The sequence below is a fragment of the Myxocyprinus asiaticus genome, chromosome 13 (genome assembly GCF_019703515.2).
Source record: "Myxocyprinus asiaticus isolate MX2 ecotype Aquarium Trade chromosome 13, UBuf_Myxa_2, whole genome shotgun sequence".
NCBI classification, from domain to species: Eukaryota; Metazoa; Chordata; class Actinopteri; order Cypriniformes; family Catostomidae; genus Myxocyprinus; species Myxocyprinus asiaticus.
Window position 1 is genome coordinate 11,948,948 of NC_059356.1, and position 20,165 is coordinate 11,969,112.

The following is a 20,165-nucleotide window of genomic DNA, read 5'->3' on the forward strand; positions in this document are numbered from 1 at the left end:
ATGTGTTTGACTTTCTTTCTTCTGCTGAACACAAATGAAGATTTTTAGAAGAATATCTCAGCTCTGTAGGTCCATACAATGCAAGTGAATGGTGACCAAACCTTTAAAACTCCAAAAAGCATATTAAGGTAGCATAAAAGTAATCCATAAGACTCCAGTGGTTAAATCCATGTCTTCAAAAGTGATATGATTGATGTGGGTGAGAAATAGATCAATATTTGAGTTCTTTTTTTACTATAAATATGCACAAAGAATGCGAATCGCTAAAAACAGAAGAGCTCTCGTAAACATGCATCAAAGGCTGTTTGAAAGTAGATTTATAGTAAAAAAGGACTTAAATATTGATCTGTTTCTCATCCACACCTATCATATCACTTCTGAAGACATGGATTAAACCACTGGAGTCATATGGATTATTTTATGCTGCCTTTATGTGATTTTTGGAGTTTCAAAGTTCTGGTCACCATTCACTTGCACTGTATGGACCAACAGAGCTGAGATTTTCTTCTAAAAATCTTATTTTGTGTTCTGCAGAAGAAAGAAAGTCATACACATCTGGGATGGCATGAGGGTGAGTAAATGATGAGAATTTTCATTTTTGAGTGAACTATCCCTTTAAATTGAAAAACACTACAGGGCCCATACATAATAATAGAGAAATAAACAAAGTTGAAATTCCTGCAAGGACAACAATGTCTTTTTTTTTTTTTTTTTTTTTTTTTTGCTTTACTCTTATGCTCTTTTGTGAAATTCTGAAATTAAAACATAAGAAATATAAGCGAGTGCTGTTGTACTGAAGTGACATTTCAGAGACAAGTGTTTTCCCATTCACTTTCTCCATAGGGATTTCAGTGATATTTTGGTCACTGCAAACTTGGAAACACATCACAAGGGACTTACTGAGAAAATAAAACAATTTGTAGTTTTATGTTTAAGGTTCATAGTTCAACTTCATTTGGCACAAGTCAGCATTTAGGCTGACAATTAGACTGCAGCATTAATTCATTTCTGATGGTAACTGTGTATTGTTAGTATACATTAAACTTAAAAGAATGACAAGATATGAAAAGAAACCAGTAAATATTGCATCTATTTGAGCAGGATTCCAGAAGCTGCAGCTTTAATGTTTAAAGGATATAACTAATCATTCATAATTGTGATTTCTTGGATCTAGAGTGTTTTTGGATTTGGGGTGAAACTCCCATGTTTAATAGAGCTACAGCAGAGAAAACGTGGCATCCTTATGGCCTGATGACATCTTTTATTTTAAATTTCCTCTTTTGGCGGGAAACTGTTGTGGTTGCTGATTTTTTTTGTTGCATGATTTATAACGATGATGTCGGTGCCAAATTTGTACTGTGGAATGAGTTTTATTGAATAAAAGTCATATGATGAGTATTTTTGGAGTGTTAATTGTGAACATGTCCATGAATAACCACTGAAACGTGTATGGCTTCTTTTACTAATGGCCAATTCATAAATATGGTTGTAAATAGTTTATTATTATTATTATTTCGTAGACTTGTTATTTTGGATTTTATCTTTAATGAGAATATTTGTATGTTGTTGATGGGTGATTGAAGAATATTAGAAATATTATTGAAAATGAACTCACAGATTAACTAGTTTTAACAAACAGATAAGAAATCAAGGCAGAGTAGATAATAGAGATCAATATGATACTGACATTTGTTTTTTCAATGCAGTCTACGATTGACTTAAAATGCAATTTTAATGATCCAGGTCAGTTTGAATTCATTGCTTGCAATATAAAAGTTATAACTGTCCCAAATAAGATGGTGATGTGCTGTATAATAAAACCATTCAGAGCAAAACGTTCCCATTGATTTTTTATTTTACTGCCATATAATGAATATGTATAAATGAAAAAGACATGTGTTAGTCATAATTTACTGCAATTTTATTTATTTCAAGTCTCATAAATAATTTCAACCACAATGTTCTAAAAGTCATGTACAAAAATTACATTGACAAACAAGCTACAATCATGTTTCTACTTCAAGTCAATTTGGTGTTTAACAGTGTTTGAACTCTAAAAAAATTTAGTCCATTAAAAAACTACAAATCAGATATCAAAAATCACTGATATCTCTAGATACTCATATTTTCTAAGACCTGAGAGTTCCTTAAATAAACAGTTTACTGATGAAAATTGTCATGCCAAACCCTATTTTTCTGCATAAACACCCGTAGACATTTTTGAAGAATCTTTACACGGCTCATGCCATACAGCACCAGTTCATAATAAACATGTCTGTCTCCAAAAAAGACCATAATACTAATGGTGCACACTATATTCCAAGTCTTCTGAAGCCATACAAATAGTTTTGTGTGCGAAACAGGCTTTATTCACTGATAATCTTCAATTCCGCCAAAGTCCACAAGTATTTTGAATCTGGACGCGTCAACATCATTGACGCCAAAATGACATTGGTTCTCCAGTGTGTAGTGACAAAATCTGGATTTTGAATCTGGTTGCTGACAATAAACTTGAAATATAGCGCATAAGTTGTATGGACTACTTTTATTTTTGGGCTTTTTTTTTTTAACCTTTTCAGAGCTTAGTAGTTGTAAGCTGTAGAGCAAGAACTACGTAAAGACTCTTCAAATGTTTCTCCTTTAATGCTCCACGGGGAAAAAAAACCCCAATAACAATGGTATACGAGTTTGGAACAGCACGAGGGTGAGTAAATGATCCAATTTTTTAAATTTTTTTGTGAACTATTCCTTTAATGATTATTTTCCTGTATACATTAGTACATACTTTTATTTAATTCTTCAGCAGCTGTTACCATTAATCCTCTCTATATATTACCATCAGAACCATCTACAACCTGACAGATAAAGTTTCTTGCAAGTCATGTTTCACCTATGCTAACAGTGCAAACAGTAGATTCAGCATCCTTAAGACCCTTTTAGGTCCCTGCCCGGCTCATCTTCACTACGTGCAAACTCTGCGTTTGTCACTGAATAATCTGCGTACTGTATAGACCTGGGAGAGAGCCACGCTGAGCATCACCAGCAAACTGACACTGGACCAAAAGGAAACACGCCATAGATTATCCTCCAGCAGGTAGCGATCACGAGCCTCAAACGCCCGCAATGTCGTCTGGATCTGCCGGCTTCGCTCCAGGTTCCTGTGCATGACATCCATCGCCTCCTGTGTGATGAGAGGAGACAACAGTCAGCAAGGACCTGTGCAATCTATCTTTACGGATATCCTTACAAATAAAGTCTCAGACTTACATGTCCTGCTCATTCTAAGTTTGTATTTTGGTCCTATAGAAATAATTCAGTGCTAATACTGCAGCATGTTTCATCTTCTCACACACGTCCTCCGAGTGGTACTCAATCCCTAATTCCCCAAAAATTTTCATGTGAAAAATAAAACTAAAAACAATTTCTTGGCATTTGAATATCGATACAGTATCATGAGGTACAATATGGCAATACTTTGAAATATTGTTCCTCTCCCGATCGTTCCCTTGCTTTTAATAAAAATAACCACAGGGGCATGAAAATGGCCAAAGTAAACATCCAATTACTTTTCAGCATGTTTGTCTTTCTTAAAGTAGCCAATATCTATCTACAAATGTCATTTCCCCATTGAAATAAATAAGTGACCACAGTAACCTTGTTTGTTTTCCTCCTAACTTTCTAAGAGAAGAACTAACTTAAGTAATGGGCTGTTTTTATATTCACTACATGAGGGCAGATGAATGAGATGAACATGGATTGCTGGTTGTTTAATTTGTTTACCCTGATATCCTCTAGTTTGTACTCCAGTGAGTCCTCAGGTTCTGTCAGACCAGCCCAATCTTCATCGTCCTCCCCATCCTCCTCTGCTGTATCCATAATCACCACCACATACACCATCTTCTCTGACATATGACTGAAGCTGTTATCAAAGCAAATTCTGTAGTCGCCCTCCTCCGTGGAGTCCACCCTGACAGTAAAACCACACAACAGACACAACAAAATCACTATAAACTCATAAAACACACTTGTTGTGACTGTAATGCTTTGTGCATTGACAGCCAGCAAAAACCTGTTAAGTAGCTTGAAGTCTGAACAGCAATGAGTTTTGCTAGATGCTAATCAGAAAATCAGATTTTACAGATGGCTACAGTGACATAGCTGGGAACAAATTTCAAACAAGCAGTCAGATTCTGTAAACAGTTAACAGTTTTCTGTAAATGTGGTCGATGTCAGCTCTGCAAATGGCATGCAAATATGCAGCAGAGGATATGCAAATAAGGTTGGTTATGATGGTCTGAAATTAACATGAGTGCATATGAGTAGAGTAAATGAATGAAGGTTATGCTCTGTGCACTATGGGACGTGAAACCTACGTGTGGATACCGTCAGATTTTCTGAAGTCGGAGACCAGTCTGTATCCACGGGGGGAGATCAGAGTGAAGCCGACATCCAGCCCTGAGCCTGCAATGACCTGCAGAACCACAGACAGGTTATTAGTGCTGCACAGATGTGAGACTCCAATAAAGCCAAAATATACATTACACCATTTAAAGTCAACATAAAATTTTCGCAACCCCTTTTCCTTCCATAATGGGAGTATTTCAGAAAACAAATGTCAGATCGTTTGATGTCAGCCAAAAAGAAAAGTTGTTTCAGAGGCAGGGCAAGCTAACACATTTTGATAAAAAAAAATACAAAGACAAACTTTTTTAATATTTGGAATACTGTGCACCTATGAATCGTTCATTGCTATATCAATTGCAATAAGACCAGAACCGTTCAATAAAATTTACTTTCTTAATGCACAATCCATTCCTAACAGGTGGAAATTTAAAGGAATAGTTCACCAAAAAATGAAAATTCTCTCATCATTTATTCACCCTCATGCCATCCCAGATGTGTATGACTTTCTTTCTTCTGTAGAACACAAATTAAGATTTTTAGAAGAATATCTCAGCTCTGTAGGTCCATACAATGCAAGTGAATGGTGACCAGAACTTTGAAGCTCCAGAAAGCACATAAAGGAAGCATACAAGTAATACATTAAACTCCAATGGTTCAATCCATGTCTTCTGAAGCGATCCAATTGGTTTTGGATGACAACAGACCAAAATATAACTCCTTTTTCACTATAAATCATGACATCATCAGCAGTCTCCTTGGCGATCGTGATTTCAAGCTCAATTACACTTCCTGTAGTGACACTTAGCACTCTAGGAAGCACTAGGAAGTGTAACTGAGCTTCAGATCATGATCATGCCTATAGACTACGATGGCAAGATTTATAGTAAAAAAAAAAAATTAAAAAAAAGGAGTAATATTTTGGTCTGTTCTCTCCCAAAACCAATTGGATCACTTCAGAAGACATGGATTAAACCACTGGGGACGTATAGATTCACTGATTCTTGAGATAAGGGAGAAAACATGTTTAAAATCATTAAAAAAAAATACTAAATAATAAATTATATACATTTTTAATATTAAATTATATATTTGTAGACAAAGGTGTCAGCTAATGAATGTAAGTGAACAGGTTTATATAAAAACACTTTTTCGGAAAATTGACATTTATTCACTTCATAACTTAAATATTACTGTAATTTGTGTCAACTCCATCAGACACACTAAAAGCATGCTATTTTAATTTGATCCATCCAACAAGAGTGTAAAGTCTTTAATTATCTATTAATGGTGTTCAGTAAAGGAGTTAAGTGATAAAATACATTCTATAATTGTTTTTTTCTGTTTTCACACTATTCTGAAATTCTGACATTGACAAAATGTAATATTTTCCCATCTTAACATGTTGTACACTTGTATTCCACAATTCTAACAGACATTATCGCAATGGATGACAGAATTGGCATGTTGAAGCTGTGACCACAGAGACTTAAACATTGTTTGTTTAAAATATAAAAAATATCAAACTTAGCAGACCATGTGTCCTGCTGTTGCAACCACCATGAACAGGAAGTGGGAAAGAGGTACTCAGAATTATAGCTGACCATGACATTGTCTGATTTATTCAGGATTATAAAAAAATCTGACGGAGTTGACGCAAAGTGAGGACAAAACTTTGATTTTTGATTGAGTTTTTTATGGAAAATATAAAGTTTACTTTGTGTATTGTTTGATATCTTACAGATCCCTATCTTTCATTTGATATTTATGTTTATGAATTTGTTGCATTTTTAAACACTTTGTTTAGCAGTTTAACATTGTGACCTCTTGCTGAGGACAGGTCAAGTTACATGCGCATGCATTAAAAAAATTATAAAGAAATTACTTAAAATATAAGTAATAAATCCCCAGAGTACATACATTTCCTTTAGATTTAACTTATTTCAGTATTTGTATTATTATGAATTTCTTGATTTTTAACATAGAGATGACTTTTGTATGTTGGACATGTTTTGTAGGACATGTTTTGTAGCACATATTTTGTCCCTTATCTCAATACTTATGTGCTTTCTGGAGCTTCAAAGTTCTGGTCACCATTCACTTGCATTGTATGGACCTACAGAGCTGAGATATTCTTCTAAAAATCTTCATTTGTGTTCTGCAGAAGAATGAAAGTCATTCACATCTGGAACGGCATGACTGAGGGTGAATACATGATGAGAGAATATTCATTTTTGGGTGAACTATTCCTTTAAGTACCACCCTACATATTTTCTACATATCTCCTACTGCTCTCTAAGGTGACCAATTTGGAATACTCTACACAGGAAGCAACTTACAGACTAAAACAGAGTGGCACATATTTTTTCTTCTTCTTCTTTATCTGAGCAGACTTTAACAGCTACAGTATCATTATTTGACTATTCAATGTCTGCCCTCTTCCATATTCAAATTCTATTCTATTTTCCACTGACTGATTAAGCACTCCAACGAGCAGCCAGTGTACTGTTACTGGAGATAAAGTGTGGCATTCAGCACTATTCGAGACGGTTATCCTTCTGGCAGTTGCAGTGGAGCTTTGCTTCAGGTCAGCTGTTTTGCAGCTGTGCCTGTTTTTAAAATAAAGGGGGCTAGCTCCACAAACAAGACCCCAGACATGTGGCACATTAAACTATGTGAGGTCACAACACAGAGAACAACTGCAATGAATGCTGCTCACTGTTGCATGTCTTAAAATTACAGTAACATCTATGTGTAAAATCTAGGACTAAATGATGATTACTCAGTCTTCTTACTATGCAACTGAATTGAATGTGAATAATAGTAGAGTATCACCAGAACTGTGGAGAGAGAACATACACAGTGCTTGATACTTTTGAATGCACTTTGACCTTAATATGCGCCTATAAATGGAAATGTTCTCCTACTTCCTGATTATGCCAAGACTATATGGCAAAAGCAAACCTGCTAGCAGAGTTATTAAAAGTGACATTTAAATATAATTGAATGTAATGACAAGACAAGAAACAGTGGACAAAAGTTTGATGGGTTACTCCTTTTCCTCTAGAGACTGCTTATTTAGTGCAGCTATCGAATTGATTGATTCCTTTTTATTTATAGATTGATAAATACCTGATACTCCACTTCCATGCTGCCGTTCATTGTGGCTGTTTGGAAGAAGCAATCGGTTCCTCCGGCAGGTAGAAGAAAAGTGAATTCAGTGTCCAGATTCGACCCGAACGCGAATCCCAAATCCACATTGAGCGTCAGCAGCAGCGCGCACACGACGAGATGCGCCTCTTGAACGCACTGCATTACTGCGCTTTTAATAAACACACTAGAGCAGCTGTTTCAAACAGCCTGTCTGAAGTGCAGGCGACGCGACAAAACTAGAACGCTATCATTGCCGTATGTGTGAGTTTACACTGCAAGCGCATAGTTGTGGACTCTCGTGAAACCGCGCTGCTGAACGCTTCGAGTTTAGAAAGCTTGCTTTGTTGATAATACTGGGGGCGTTCTAGTTTTGCAGCGTCGCGTAAAAACGCGTGTTCCGACGTCAAGACTCGGCCGCTTGAATGACAGCGCGCGCGATTTCAGTGTGGACTGCTTCGTTGACAGGAGTGTTATGGACTGTTGAAATTAACTTTATTTGAAAGCAATAAAAGTCTTATGTAAGTCCCCGTTAGACTGGTATAGGTAAATGTAAGCATGTTCTAAGTCTGTGTGATTATATAGTCAATTCATTAAATGGATTTGTAGACAAGGACTGACTGAATGAATATTGTGAGTTTTTGAGTTGCTATTCTGTTCTGACCCCGTTTACATGCATTTAATAAAACACTTTATTCCAGGGGTTTTGCAGAAAGCGGCGTTCTGAAACGTCATGTAAACGCGAATGCCATTTCAGGGATTAAAGGGACAGTTCACCCAAAAATGAAAATTCTCTCATCATTTACTCACTTTCATGCCATCCCAGATGTGTATGACTTTCTTTCATCTGCTGAACAAAAAATGATTTTTTTTAAATATATATATATATATATACAATATCTCAGCTGTTTAGGTCCATACAATGCAAGTGAATGGTGGCTAGAACTTTGAAGCTCCAAAAAGCACATAAAGGCAGCATAAAAGTCATCTGTACGATTCCAGTGTTTTAATCCATGTCTTCAGAAGTCATATGATAGATGTGGGTGAGAAACAGATCAATATTTAATTCCTTTTTGCACTATAACTTCTCTCTTCCCAGTAGGTGGAGATATTCACGAAGAATGAAAATTGCCAAAAACAAGAGAAGAAAAACTCTTAGGAGAGCTGTTTGAAAGTGGAGATTTGTAGTAAAAAAGCACTTAAATATTGATCTGTTTCTCACCCAGATCTATTATATAGCTTCTAAAAATATGGATTTAACCACTGGAGTCTTCTGGATTACTTTTATGCTGATTTTATGTGCATTTTGAACTTCAAAGTTTTGGACCCTGTTTACTTGCATTGTATGGACCTACAGAGCTGAAATATTCTTCTAAAAAATCTTCATTTGTGTTCAACAGATGAAAGAAAGTCATACACATCTGGGATGGCATGAAGGTGAGTAAATGATGAGAGAATTTTCATTTTTGGCTGAACTATCCCTTTAAAAAAAGGTGGTTTTACAGACCTGGGTTGCTCCCGGAGAACATGGCATATGTGGCCATGGTAAATGCATAAGCGGCATTCTTACACGTTTTTGAAGAGTGTGGATATGTGTTGAACAGACTGGGATAACTAACATCATAGGATGTAGCCCTATGTCATATCATCATGTTAACACAGGAAAGAATTCCACATTTCTTGGAGTACAGTGGGAAAAGCACATACAGTGTATACTAGTATACAAATTTATACACACCAATTTAAAATATCAACTACTGTCCCTCACATCCACGTATATACGCTCAAGTACATCGGGTGAATCCCGGAGTTTGACGTAAGCAAGAAAGACCACCACTATTGCAGCGAAAGTTAAAGGGTTAAGAAAAATAAAAAACATGAAAATTCTCTTATAATTTACTCACCATTATGCCATCTCAGATGTGTATGACTTTCTTTATACACAAACGAAGATTTTTAGAAGAATATTTCAGTTCTGTAGGGCCATACAATGCAAATAAATGGGTGCCAAAATTTGGAAGCTCCCAAATCCATATAAAGGAAGCATAAAAGTAATCCAGACGACTCTGGTGGTTAAATCCATAGCTTCAGAAGTGATATGATAGATGTGGATGAGAAACAGATCAATATTGAAGTCCTTTTTCCTTCACTTTCACCTTCTTCTTCTTCTTCTGTTTTTGGTGATTCACATTATTCATGCATATCACCCCCTACTGGGTAGGGAGGAGAATATATGAAAAAAAAAAAAATGTGTTTTTTATTACTTAAAAATGTATCTGTTTCTCACCCATACCTATTATATTGTGTCTGAAGATATGGATTTAACCACTGGAGTCATGTGGATTACTTTTATGCTGACATATGTGGATTTTGGAGCTTCAAAATTTTGGCAACCATTCACTTGCATTGTATGGACCAACAGAGCTGAAATATTCTTCTAAAAATCATAATTTTTGTTCTGCAGAAGAAAGAAAGTCATACACATCTGGGATGGCATGAGGGTGAGTAAATGATGAGAACATTTTCATTTTTGGGTGAAAAATACCTTTAAGGAAACAAACACTGCAAGAACTCTGGAATATCTGGAAATAAAGCAAATCAACAAGTAAAAAAAGGCCAAGTCTTCCTCAGATGCCATGTTTGTTGTTTACACAGGCGTCGCAGGGAAATTACGTTGCTGTCGAAGCTGCTGTTTGAAAGTTTGTTTAAAAACCTATTTCTTACAGCCAAGTTGCTAAAAGGGATAGTTCACCCAGAAATTTAAATTCTGTCATACTTTACTCATGTTTATGTTGTTCCAAATCTTTATGCTGTTATTTAATCGGTGAAACCCAAAAGGAGCATTTCTGAAGAATGTTCACACAGCTCATTTCTATACAGTGACAGTTTATAGTAACCACCACTGTCAAGCTCTAAAAAGGACAAAAAAGCACCATAACCATAGTACAGGAATATTAAGGGTTTAATACAAGTTAAGCTCAGTTAACAGCATGTGGTATAATGTTGATTACCACAAAACAAATCACAACATTTTGGAGGGTTTAAAGGCAGAAATGTGAAACATAATTTGATAAAAGCACTTACCTTAATTCTTCTGTTAAAATGTGAATGATTTGAGCTGTAAAATTGTTTAAATTGTCATTTTTACAATCGTTTTAGGGTTTATGGTGTTACGTCCTTATGGCAACTAAGTTATAAAATTGGCTATAACTTTACACTGAAAGGTGATTTTATCACACTAAAATCATGTTGATATGCATATTATTATATATTGTCAGGAATTACTGACTTAAATTTTGGTCTGACAAAGCTATTGCATGGCTTTAGAAGACTTGGAATATAGTGCACAAATCATCAGCTGTGTTTATCGGTAGTGTCTCTACAAGTAGCAAAACTATTGGTTCACTAACGTGTAGTGTTGCTAGCTACTTTCTCTAAATGATTGCTTTTAGCTTAGCTTAGCAAATGTTTCTGTCGAGTAGTTGTAGCTTAGCTAGCTACATATTTGAACAGTTGCCTAACACCAGCTCTACATAACATTACATTGCCGTTGTAAAGAAAAAAATTGTGACGATTCTGCTCAAATTCTCCTTTTGTGTTCCACAGAAAAAGCATACAGGTGTGGAACCATGAGAGGGTGAATAAATGGAGATGTGGGTGAAAAATTCCTTAACACGGTAACATAGAGTGTGTACGTATATGGGAGGGGAAGTGGTGGCTGAGAGGTGATGCACAGTAGAGAGGAAGGTGTGAAATGGTGGGCTCATTGCATGGCCATACATAAGTGTGTGTCTGTCTTTGTGTGGGCATTTGTGCATCCTGCATGTTTGTTTTTTTGTTTTTTTACATCCTTTTCACTTATTACCATTTAAATAGATTCCACTTAACCTACCCAGACCTAAACCGCCTACCTTCCATGTCCAAAATGCAGAAGACAAAAGATCTATACTTTTCATCACTGATGACATTTTCCTCTTTTTGAAAATGGATGGATTATTTAATTTGATTCACTTTGTCCTGGCAGATTATATGTGAGACTGGTCTGAGAGGTTTTTTTTTACTCTTTTCATTGACGTGGCCAGAGAGAAGCTGTGGACATGGCTCCGGTTGGTATTAAGTATCCCTCAGTATTCGTGGTGGACAGCAATGCCAGAGCACCTCCGCTGCCCCCCAAACCGGGCTGGAGCAAGCGTCACGGGGCGACCCAGACACTGCTGTTGGTCCTGGTCATTGTGGCTCTGTGTGGCATGGCTGTGGAGGCCTTTTTCATCTATCATCTTTACTCATCCAAAGATAAGCCTGTAAGTACCATTATGTGAAATTTTCAGATGCATCACAGTGCAGAGAAAGCTTCCCCATGTCATGCATCACTGTCAGTTCCTTCCCTTCATGTTTATTGCAGGTTTCTGTTTGTTGATCAGTTTTCTGTTTTGATATTTTGGTCTGATAAAGTTTTGAGTTGTGAAGCTGTTTCCTTTCACACAAAGAAAAGTGACAGATGTAGATAATGTTAGTTAGGTGTTGACCACGTTGTGGTGTGTAGCAAGCACTATAAAAAGATTAATATAGTTGCTGTGTATTTTTATTACATGCTAAATCTCAGGTTATAGAACAAATATGTACAATGAAAAAAGAATAGAGAAAAACAAAGTTAGGCAATACTTTGACACTTTAATTCCAAGTATAACTTTCTGTACCAAAATATGGGGTTACTTGTATTCACGTGATTGGCATTTCTTTAGTAATGCTTAAATGGAAGGTTTTAGAATTTTAAAACCATTTTAAACAAACAAACAAAAAAGCTATGATGTAAAATGAAGAAGAAATGTTTCAGATTGTTAAGCACTATTTCTAGGTCACTATAATCAAATGTAAGAACATTTGTGACCATGTTAACTCCTTTGTGCAGAAGGTCAGGTTCCCTGTCTTCCACACTGTAAAAAAAATAAATAATAAAATAAAATAAAATAAATAAATTGGCAGTTGTGGTTGTGAGAATAATTATGTAAAACATACAGTAAAGATTTAAACAACTTTACAGAACAACCTGTACATTTTACAGTTTAAAACTGTAAAAAAATAAAAATAAAAAACAAATTCATAAACTTGATACATTAACCTTCTGAAACTGTAAAAATCTGCTTTTCACTTTATAATGTATTGTTATTCACCGTAGTAATTACAAAAGAACACATGATGACATGAAGTTCATCAATAGTGGCTCTTCCAGGAGCATTGACCAATAAACATGTAGAGACACTCACACAAACACTAAACACTATCAGGGTAACACAAGTGACTTTAAAATAATCCAATAAACATAAACTAAACTATACCAAATATAACACCCCAATGTACATAACTGATATTAAAAATAAGAAGAAACAGAACTATTTCCATAAATATGATGGGTCATGCAGGGAATTGTGGGAATGCCTGATTATTGTTTTTTTTTCTTTTTTACTGTAATTTTAACAATAATTTACTGTAAAAAGTACATGTACTCTCTTGTTAAACATAATGTTAATTTTTACAATTAATTACACAGGCAAATCATATTTTTTACATTAAAAAAATTAATTTTTTACAACATTTTATTGTAAAAACTTCTTTATTGTCTTTTAAAATATATAAAACAATTTTAATGTATATTTTACAGTTAATACTCATTTATCAATTATCTTTTTTCTCTGTAGCATTTTTACAGTCTTTTACCATTAAAATACAGACATTTTTTACAGTGCAATTAAAGCACAAAAGATGCATTCTCAAATCATGCTGGGATAACATGGATCATCATGCAGTCCATGCCAGTTGGAGTGCATGCTGTCATTAAAGCAAAAGGTGGACATTCCAAATACTAAGACATCTAAAATTCATGTAAATTTTTCAGTTCAACTTTTCACTCAAATTTTTATGCTGATAATATTATTTAAGAAATGTTGGAAGATGTATTACATTACAATAGATTGCAAAATAGAAGCATTTTCACTAGTGGACTTTTGGACCCCACCGTATATATGTGTATGTATATAATGTACACTTGTTAGATACAAGATTTCAGTTAGGCTCCTCCCTTTACTTGCAGTTTGCAGACTTTCAGCTGGACCGACCTACCGGAGCTGAAACCACATGATGTGCTGTGGTTACCTGACCTATAAGTTGGTCTAAGAGACCCAATTACGAGAAACTAGGTTGTGACAAACGTGCAACAGAGTAATCTGACGTACAGTTATGACACAAATTAAAACAGGATTGTATAACCATAATCCTATTATTTAATGCAACGGGAGTATCTAACTTCAAGCAACGCTACTAACTTAACTACATTTTTCAGTAGCATGACAGTAGTGTTTTTTTTGTTTTTTAATACAGTATACAGTATATAAATTATACACATATTACTAATTACTGGTCAACAAACGGCTCAGCAGTGGTGGCTCTGCGCTTAAGGCTTTGGGTTACTGACCAGAAGGTCAGAGGTTCAAGATGCCACTGTTGGGCCCTTGAGCAAGGCCCTTGACCCTAATTCAAAATATGTGGTTACAGCTTTAAGAAGAATCAATAGTTATTGTTACTAACCCTAAACCTAACTTTAAAGAGCTACATCATTTCAACCTGTCACATTAAGTTTGGAATTAATGTATTAACTTGAATAGATAACTGAGTAAATTCTGGCAGCATCACACAAGTTTGGTGTGTTTTGTAATAAATCACACAGTATAATTGAAAAACAATTAACAAACCATGACATTTTTCTTTCAAAACATGTTTTGTGCAATGACCATTTAACATTGTTACATGCAAAGTCTTTTATGGTTAAAAATGGCTTATAACATTGTGCCAAGAAAAAATCAAATCTATAATAAAACTAATTGCTGTGATTTTTCCCATGACAGAGTTAAAATATTGAGCTTGATAAGGCCAATATAAAAAATAAAAATAAAAAAAAAGGTAAAAAAGAAAGACTTTGATAATGTCACTCCCTCAAGTATGAGATCAGAAAGGCCAAACCATAATATTAAAGGGGGGAAATGTCACAGCGTTACATAAATAAACAGAAAGTGTGGAATGAAGATAAGTGCTGCATTTTCTTAGAAAATCAAGACAAAAACTATATAGAGAAAGTATGATTTATTGATTTCATTTTTTAATTAAAGCGAATGTCTGTAGATTTTTCCACATATAACCCAATAAAGGTAATGTGTTAAATTAAATCAAGTGAATGGATCTGCTAATATGATGCTAGATACAATGGCAATGCATGATAATTCATTGTAATTTCTCTGAGGTGGTACATTCAAATACGACTCATGCCTTTTCTCCCAAGGCATTTAAATGATCATAGACTCACAAAAAAACACACAAATGGATTATGCTCTTTTTTTAATTTTCTGCAGACCTCCGCAAATGATCCACAGACTGCCATGAGAAAACAAGGTAAAGATTACATGTTCTACCAGTCAGTATTGTTGCACGGTTATAAAGTTTGCTTAACTGTGAATAATATTGTTTTTGCACTTCAATCAATTCTTTAATCTACATCAACAAGGCATATGAGCAATTTCAGATTGCATTTACGGCAATGTATTTTTTTACCATATCATAGAGAAAGAAGATACTGTGCCCCCCAAGCAAAAACCAGTTGGAGTTATGAAGCCATCAAAACCAATGGCACATCTGACAAGTAAGTTCTGAGCTGTTTTTATTGGTTTAGTTTTCTTAATTTTACACATGTGTGAGGAAATAGGGGCACACAGGTTTGGTTTACTTGCCATGAAAAAAACCCTTCTGAAAAGACCTGCATGAATTTCCAGGCTTGTTTATGCTGGTTAAACCAATATTTCTTTGTAACAGATAAAGGACGGGCAAGGAGGAGACGGGAACTGGCTGAACAGTAAACATAAAGTTTAATAAGAAACTCAACATAAAACAAACATAAACAAACACAGACACATATGCAGTGCGGCCACATGCATCTCTCTCTCTCACTCGAACTGGCGTCTCCGGCTACCCTTTATCTCGCTCTTCCGCTGATCAGCTGATTCATGATCACGGGCCGGCCACTCCCTCCTCCTCGTCTGGTTGGTCTTAGCTAGTTTAACCCTTCTGTTCTGGAGGAAATGTGTACAGTTTTCTGTCTGGGTCAAAAAAGACCCGGTTAAGTACAAAAGATACAGTATAAACATGAACATTGTCATACTGTATTACTGTAAAACCCTTTATTTAGAATGAAAAAAGCTGATCATTGAAATACTTACACATTGTATCTGTTTGAAAAAAATACAGAATCATGGTTTATATTCTAAAAGATTTTATTTCACAATATGTCCTCCCGGCAGACGATAAATGAGTAAAAAAAAAAAAAAAGAAAATCCCATATACTTCATTTAAAAGGTCCCCACACATTTCTAGTGATCAGGATGACATAGAGACTTGGGAATGGTCTTATTTGACTTGGGCCATTAAGCAACCATTTAATAACCATTAAGTAATGCCCTAGGAACCACCTTGTTTGCAACACCCTAGCAATGCCCTAGTAACCACCTAAAACACCCTGATAAATATGAACAATTATTATAAAAAAAATTCTAAAGGCATTTTGAACAAATACAAAATTAAGAAAGTATTGTTCTGGTTTAAACTTTTAAAATGGTCAAAAATGACCGATCATAACAGTAGAGTTAAGATGGTCTTCGCTGGTGTCTTCTGGTCTCCCGGCCTGACCAGCTAAAAAGTGCCCAAGACCCCTCTAAAACTAGCCAACTGTCCAGCCTGACCAGGCTGGGACGACCAGTTAAAACCAGCTTAAAGCTGAACAGTGTAATTTCTGCAACACTTGCGCCACCGAATGGAATAGCAAAAATAAACATTGTTTTCGAAACAGCTTTCCGAATACGCCCCTGCCATTGATCAAACAAACAGATAGTCCCGCCCCCCAACTTATGCCAATGGTTGGGTCAATTTTGTTGTGTAGAGCTAGACGTGTCGCTCAAAACAAACAGGGCAATTGTCATAGCGCCACAGAGGCACAGTGTTTATAATGTTTGAGAAAATTAACCTACAAATACTTACTTGTTGTTGTATCTGCATATTAAGTTGGGATAGGAGAAAGTATTTTAACACCGAAAAAAGAGACACTCTTCAGCTTTAAGCTGGTTTCTTTATGGGGGGGGGGGGGGGGTCAGTAGGGGGTTGAGCTAGTTAAAAAGTCTGGCAAGGACACCAGCACACCAGGATCCCATGCAATTCATGCTGTTCTTTCCCATCTAGCTGGTCAGCATCCTGCTGATGGAGTCCTGCTGTGGACGGAGAATCAGGAATCCATCCTTCACCATGTAAAACACAAGGTCAATGAGGGCAAGCTCATCATAGAGAAGGAGGGCTTCTATTCAGTCTATTCTAAGATCAGCTTAAAAGAGAACAGCTTCATGTTCAATCACTCTGTACTCCAGATCACACCTCGATACACAGAGGGAGAGATTTTGCTTCTCCAGTCTACTAGGTCCCATCCTAAACAGAGGCCAGGAACCATAGACAACAGCTATCTCAGCGGGGTGTTCCACCTGTTCAAAGGTGATGCTATTTTTGTCAGGATTAAAAATTGCACACTGGTGTTGTCAAATTCTGCTGCGAACTACTTTGGTCTGTTCATGGTTTAGAATGTTACCATATTGTAAAATTGTAGGTAAAAAATTGGGTACATCCACAGTTGGCTTCAATGAAAAGCTAAATCTCATCACTTTATTTATTTTGCTTGTAAAGGTGCACTAACTTCAAAAAAAAGTTTGACATCCAAAATGTTTAAAACAATGTACACTCACATGAGTTGTCCTAATTAGTGGCTAAAAACAAGCCTTTTAATTCTACATTAGAGTCTCTGATTTTGGCCAGCATCACGTGACCAGCCATATCTCGAAATTCCACCGAGATAATCAACAAAAACTTCATGCATCCAAACTGAGAGGTATGAGAATAAAGGCTAGCTAAACAAAGTGGTCAATATTTGGCCAGTTAGCATGGTCAAGTTAGCCCCTGTTGGTACAGTAGATGCCATAACTACACCATCTGAAAGCAAAGTATCTTTCTCCAAATGTCTTTCAAAAGTTGCCATGTATTCAGATAGAATGCATTTTTTGAAGCAACATATCAATGTCAATCACAAGTATTTAATTCTATTAGATATCTTAATATATTAGTTATATGGTATAGTGCTGATTTTTGGAGGGCTACTAAAAGCATGAAATGGACTTTGACATCACAGCTCTGCTAAATGTTTTGGGACTGTGTACATACATTTTGTGCCATCAGCCAATCAGCATTGTCATGATGGCATTTTCCTGTTGCTCCAGAGTGATTATTATGATCAACATGACATTTACAGCAAATTAATAAAAAATGTCCCTGACCAGAACTGAGTGCAAAGATGGCAGATTTCAAATGATTGGATGAATGGAAAAATTACGGGTAGATCTCGAAGTATTATAGACCTATAGACCAAAATTAGCTGACTATTAGAACTGAAACTATAGACTATAGAGTGGTGGTGGCATAGTGGACTAAAGCACTGAACTGGTAAGTAAAAGGTTGTTGGTTCAGTTCCCACAGCCACCACCATTGTGTCCTTGAGCAAGGCACTTAACTCTAGGTTGCTCCAGGGGGATTGTTCCTGTAATAAGGGCACTGTAAGTCGCTTTGGATAAAAGCGTCAGCCAAATATGTAAATGTAAATGAAACTATTACATAGAGCATGTCTATTTTCTTAATACATAAAATAATGCTGTTGCAATACACTGCAGCCCCTGCTGGAATTCATGTACTTGCAATATGAGTAGATAACTGAGTAAACTCTGGCAGTATCACACATTTTTAGAGTGTCTTGTTCTAGATCACAAATTATATTTTAAGAACAATAACCAAAGACATTTCTCTCTTTCACATAGTTTGTGCAGTGACCATTCAACCCCAATACAATCAGAAGGCTTAAGGTTAATTGTTACAGGGTTGAAGGTCAGTGCAAATAGGGCTAATTATGGCCTAAAAGGACTAGTTCACCCAAAAAATGAAAAGGTAACACTTTACAAGGGTCCATTTGTTAACATTAGTTAACAACATTAGTTAACATGAGCTAACAATGAACAATACTTATTAAGCAGTTTTTAATCTTAGTTAATGTTAATTTCAACATATTCAAATACATTTTTAAAATCAAAAGTTGTATTAGTTAACATTAGTTAATGCACTATGAACTAACGTGAACTAACAATGAACAATTGTATTTAATTAACAAACATTAACAAAGATTATCAAATGCTGTAAAAAATTATATTGTTAATTATTTGTTCATGATACCTAAAGCATTAATTAATGTTAACGAAGGGAACCTTATTGGTAAGTGTTACCAATGAAAATTCTGTCATACTATACTCACCCTCATGTTGTTCCAAATCGACTTTCTTCCCTAAGCGGCACACAAAAAGAGGTGTTTTGATGAATATTGTGGACCATCTTCTCAATACAATGGCAGTTGATAGTTCCTCATTTTAAAGTATTGTCAAAGTAGTCCATGCGGCTTGCGCGTCATACACTCAATTAATTTTTTTAAAGATTTACACATTTCAACTTCATAACAAAAGTCCATCAAATTTAATTGAGTAATCTTTAACAAAATGAAATAAAAAAGCTAAATATTTTAAGTTTTATGAATTACATTTAGCAAAAAATTACACAATTGAATTTGATGCAATTTTGTTATGAAATGAAAATGCATTATATATATATAAATGTTGTTTTTTGTTTGTTTGATGTAATGCATCATGTACTCTGCCATAATTGAATCGCGATTAATTACTGAAAATGTATTGTTTAATTAATAAATGTAATCGATTCCCAGTAATATATATATATATATATATAGTGTATTCCAAGTTCTCTGAAGGCAATGATAGATATTGGTAAAAAATAAAAAAGCGGCCTGAAATTTAAGTCATTTTCAGTGAAAATCTCGACATCCATTGCAAGAAGCTTGTTCACAGTGGCTCGCTTGTTCACGGCAGAACTTGAGTTGTTTTTAGCGTTAAATCTCCTCCATCTTCTTTTGTGTTCCGTATAGGAAAGAAATCATATAATGATTAAGGTAAATACATTTTTATGCGGGTGAATTATTCCTTAAACTAAGAAATATCATTCCTGGCAACAGCTGTCAGAATAAAGACAACTGGATCAAAACATAAAAATAAAGTTACAGCTCATTTTTACCTTGATTTGCACATGTGTCTTTAATATTACTATTTTTTACTATTTTAAATTTTGTATTTTATTTTATTTTTTGTTGTTCAGATAAATATTTAATTAAACTGTATGTAATTCTCTGAAGATGTTTCTCTCATACAGTATACATGTACTGTATATCTCACATTAGGTGTGAGAGTCTTGTGTTCATGTGCAGTATTTTGGCCCTAAGCACTGCACAGGGCCCATTGTCTATGTCAATCATCTTGTGCATCACCGGCATCAAGCTGTTGTAAACTTCAACTGGAACTGAACAAATTATTGAAAATGAATGTATTTTAGTTTGTTGGCTATTCATTTCCCACTCAAAATAAAGGTATTGA

The 20,165-nt window shown here is 35.3% G+C and overlaps 2 protein-coding genes across 2 annotated transcripts; one reads left to right on the top strand and one right to left on the bottom strand.

Annotated features, from left to right (window-relative positions):
* Window positions 1-557: 557 nt before the first annotated feature.
* tmed1a (transmembrane p24 trafficking protein 1a) lies at window positions 558-7,905 on the bottom strand. The gene is made up of 4 exons (XM_051714927.1): window positions 7,534-7,905; window positions 4,374-4,471; window positions 3,781-3,967; window positions 558-3,181 (listed from the first exon to the last, which is right to left on the bottom strand). Exons 1-4 carry the CDS (start codon window positions 7,714-7,716, stop codon window positions 2,963-2,965), a joined length of 687 nt encoding a protein of 228 aa, XP_051570887.1. The 5' UTR covers window positions 7,717-7,905; the 3' UTR covers window positions 558-2,962.
* A 3,427-nt stretch (window positions 7,906-11,332) lies between these two features.
* On the top strand, window positions 11,333-20,165 carry LOC127450654 (tumor necrosis factor ligand superfamily member 6-like). Its single transcript, XM_051714926.1, has 4 exons — window positions 11,333-11,852; window positions 14,952-14,991; window positions 15,161-15,238; window positions 16,825-20,165. The coding sequence occupies exons 1-4, from the start codon at window positions 11,649-11,651 to the stop codon at window positions 17,211-17,213; spliced, it is 711 nt and encodes a 236-aa protein (XP_051570886.1). The 5' UTR covers window positions 11,333-11,648; the 3' UTR covers window positions 17,214-20,165.

Excerpts from the sequence above, each read along its gene's own strand:
- tmed1a (XM_051714927.1), bottom strand. The coding sequence starts at position 7,716 with ATGCAGTGCGTTCAAGAGGCGCATCTCGTCGTGTGCGCGCTGCTGCTG. Across the intron at positions 3,968-4,373 it reads AAATCTGACGGTATCCACAC|GGTGGACTCCACGGAGGAGG; the intron begins GTAGGTTTCACG and ends TTTTACTGTCAG. Across the intron at positions 3,182-3,780 it reads ACAAACTAGAGGATATCAGG|GAGGCGATGGATGTCATGCA; the intron begins GTAAACAAATTA and ends CTCATCACACAG.
- LOC127450654 (XM_051714926.1), top strand. The coding sequence starts at position 11,649 with ATGGCTCCGGTTGGTATTAAGTATCCCTCAGTATTCGTGGTGGACAGC. Across the intron at positions 11,853-14,951 it reads ACTCATCCAAAGATAAGCCT|ACCTCCGCAAATGATCCACA; the intron begins GTAAGTACCATT and ends AATTTTCTGCAG. Across the intron at positions 14,992-15,160 it reads GACTGCCATGAGAAAACAAG|AGAAAGAAGATACTGTGCCC; the intron begins GTAAAGATTACA and ends ACCATATCATAG.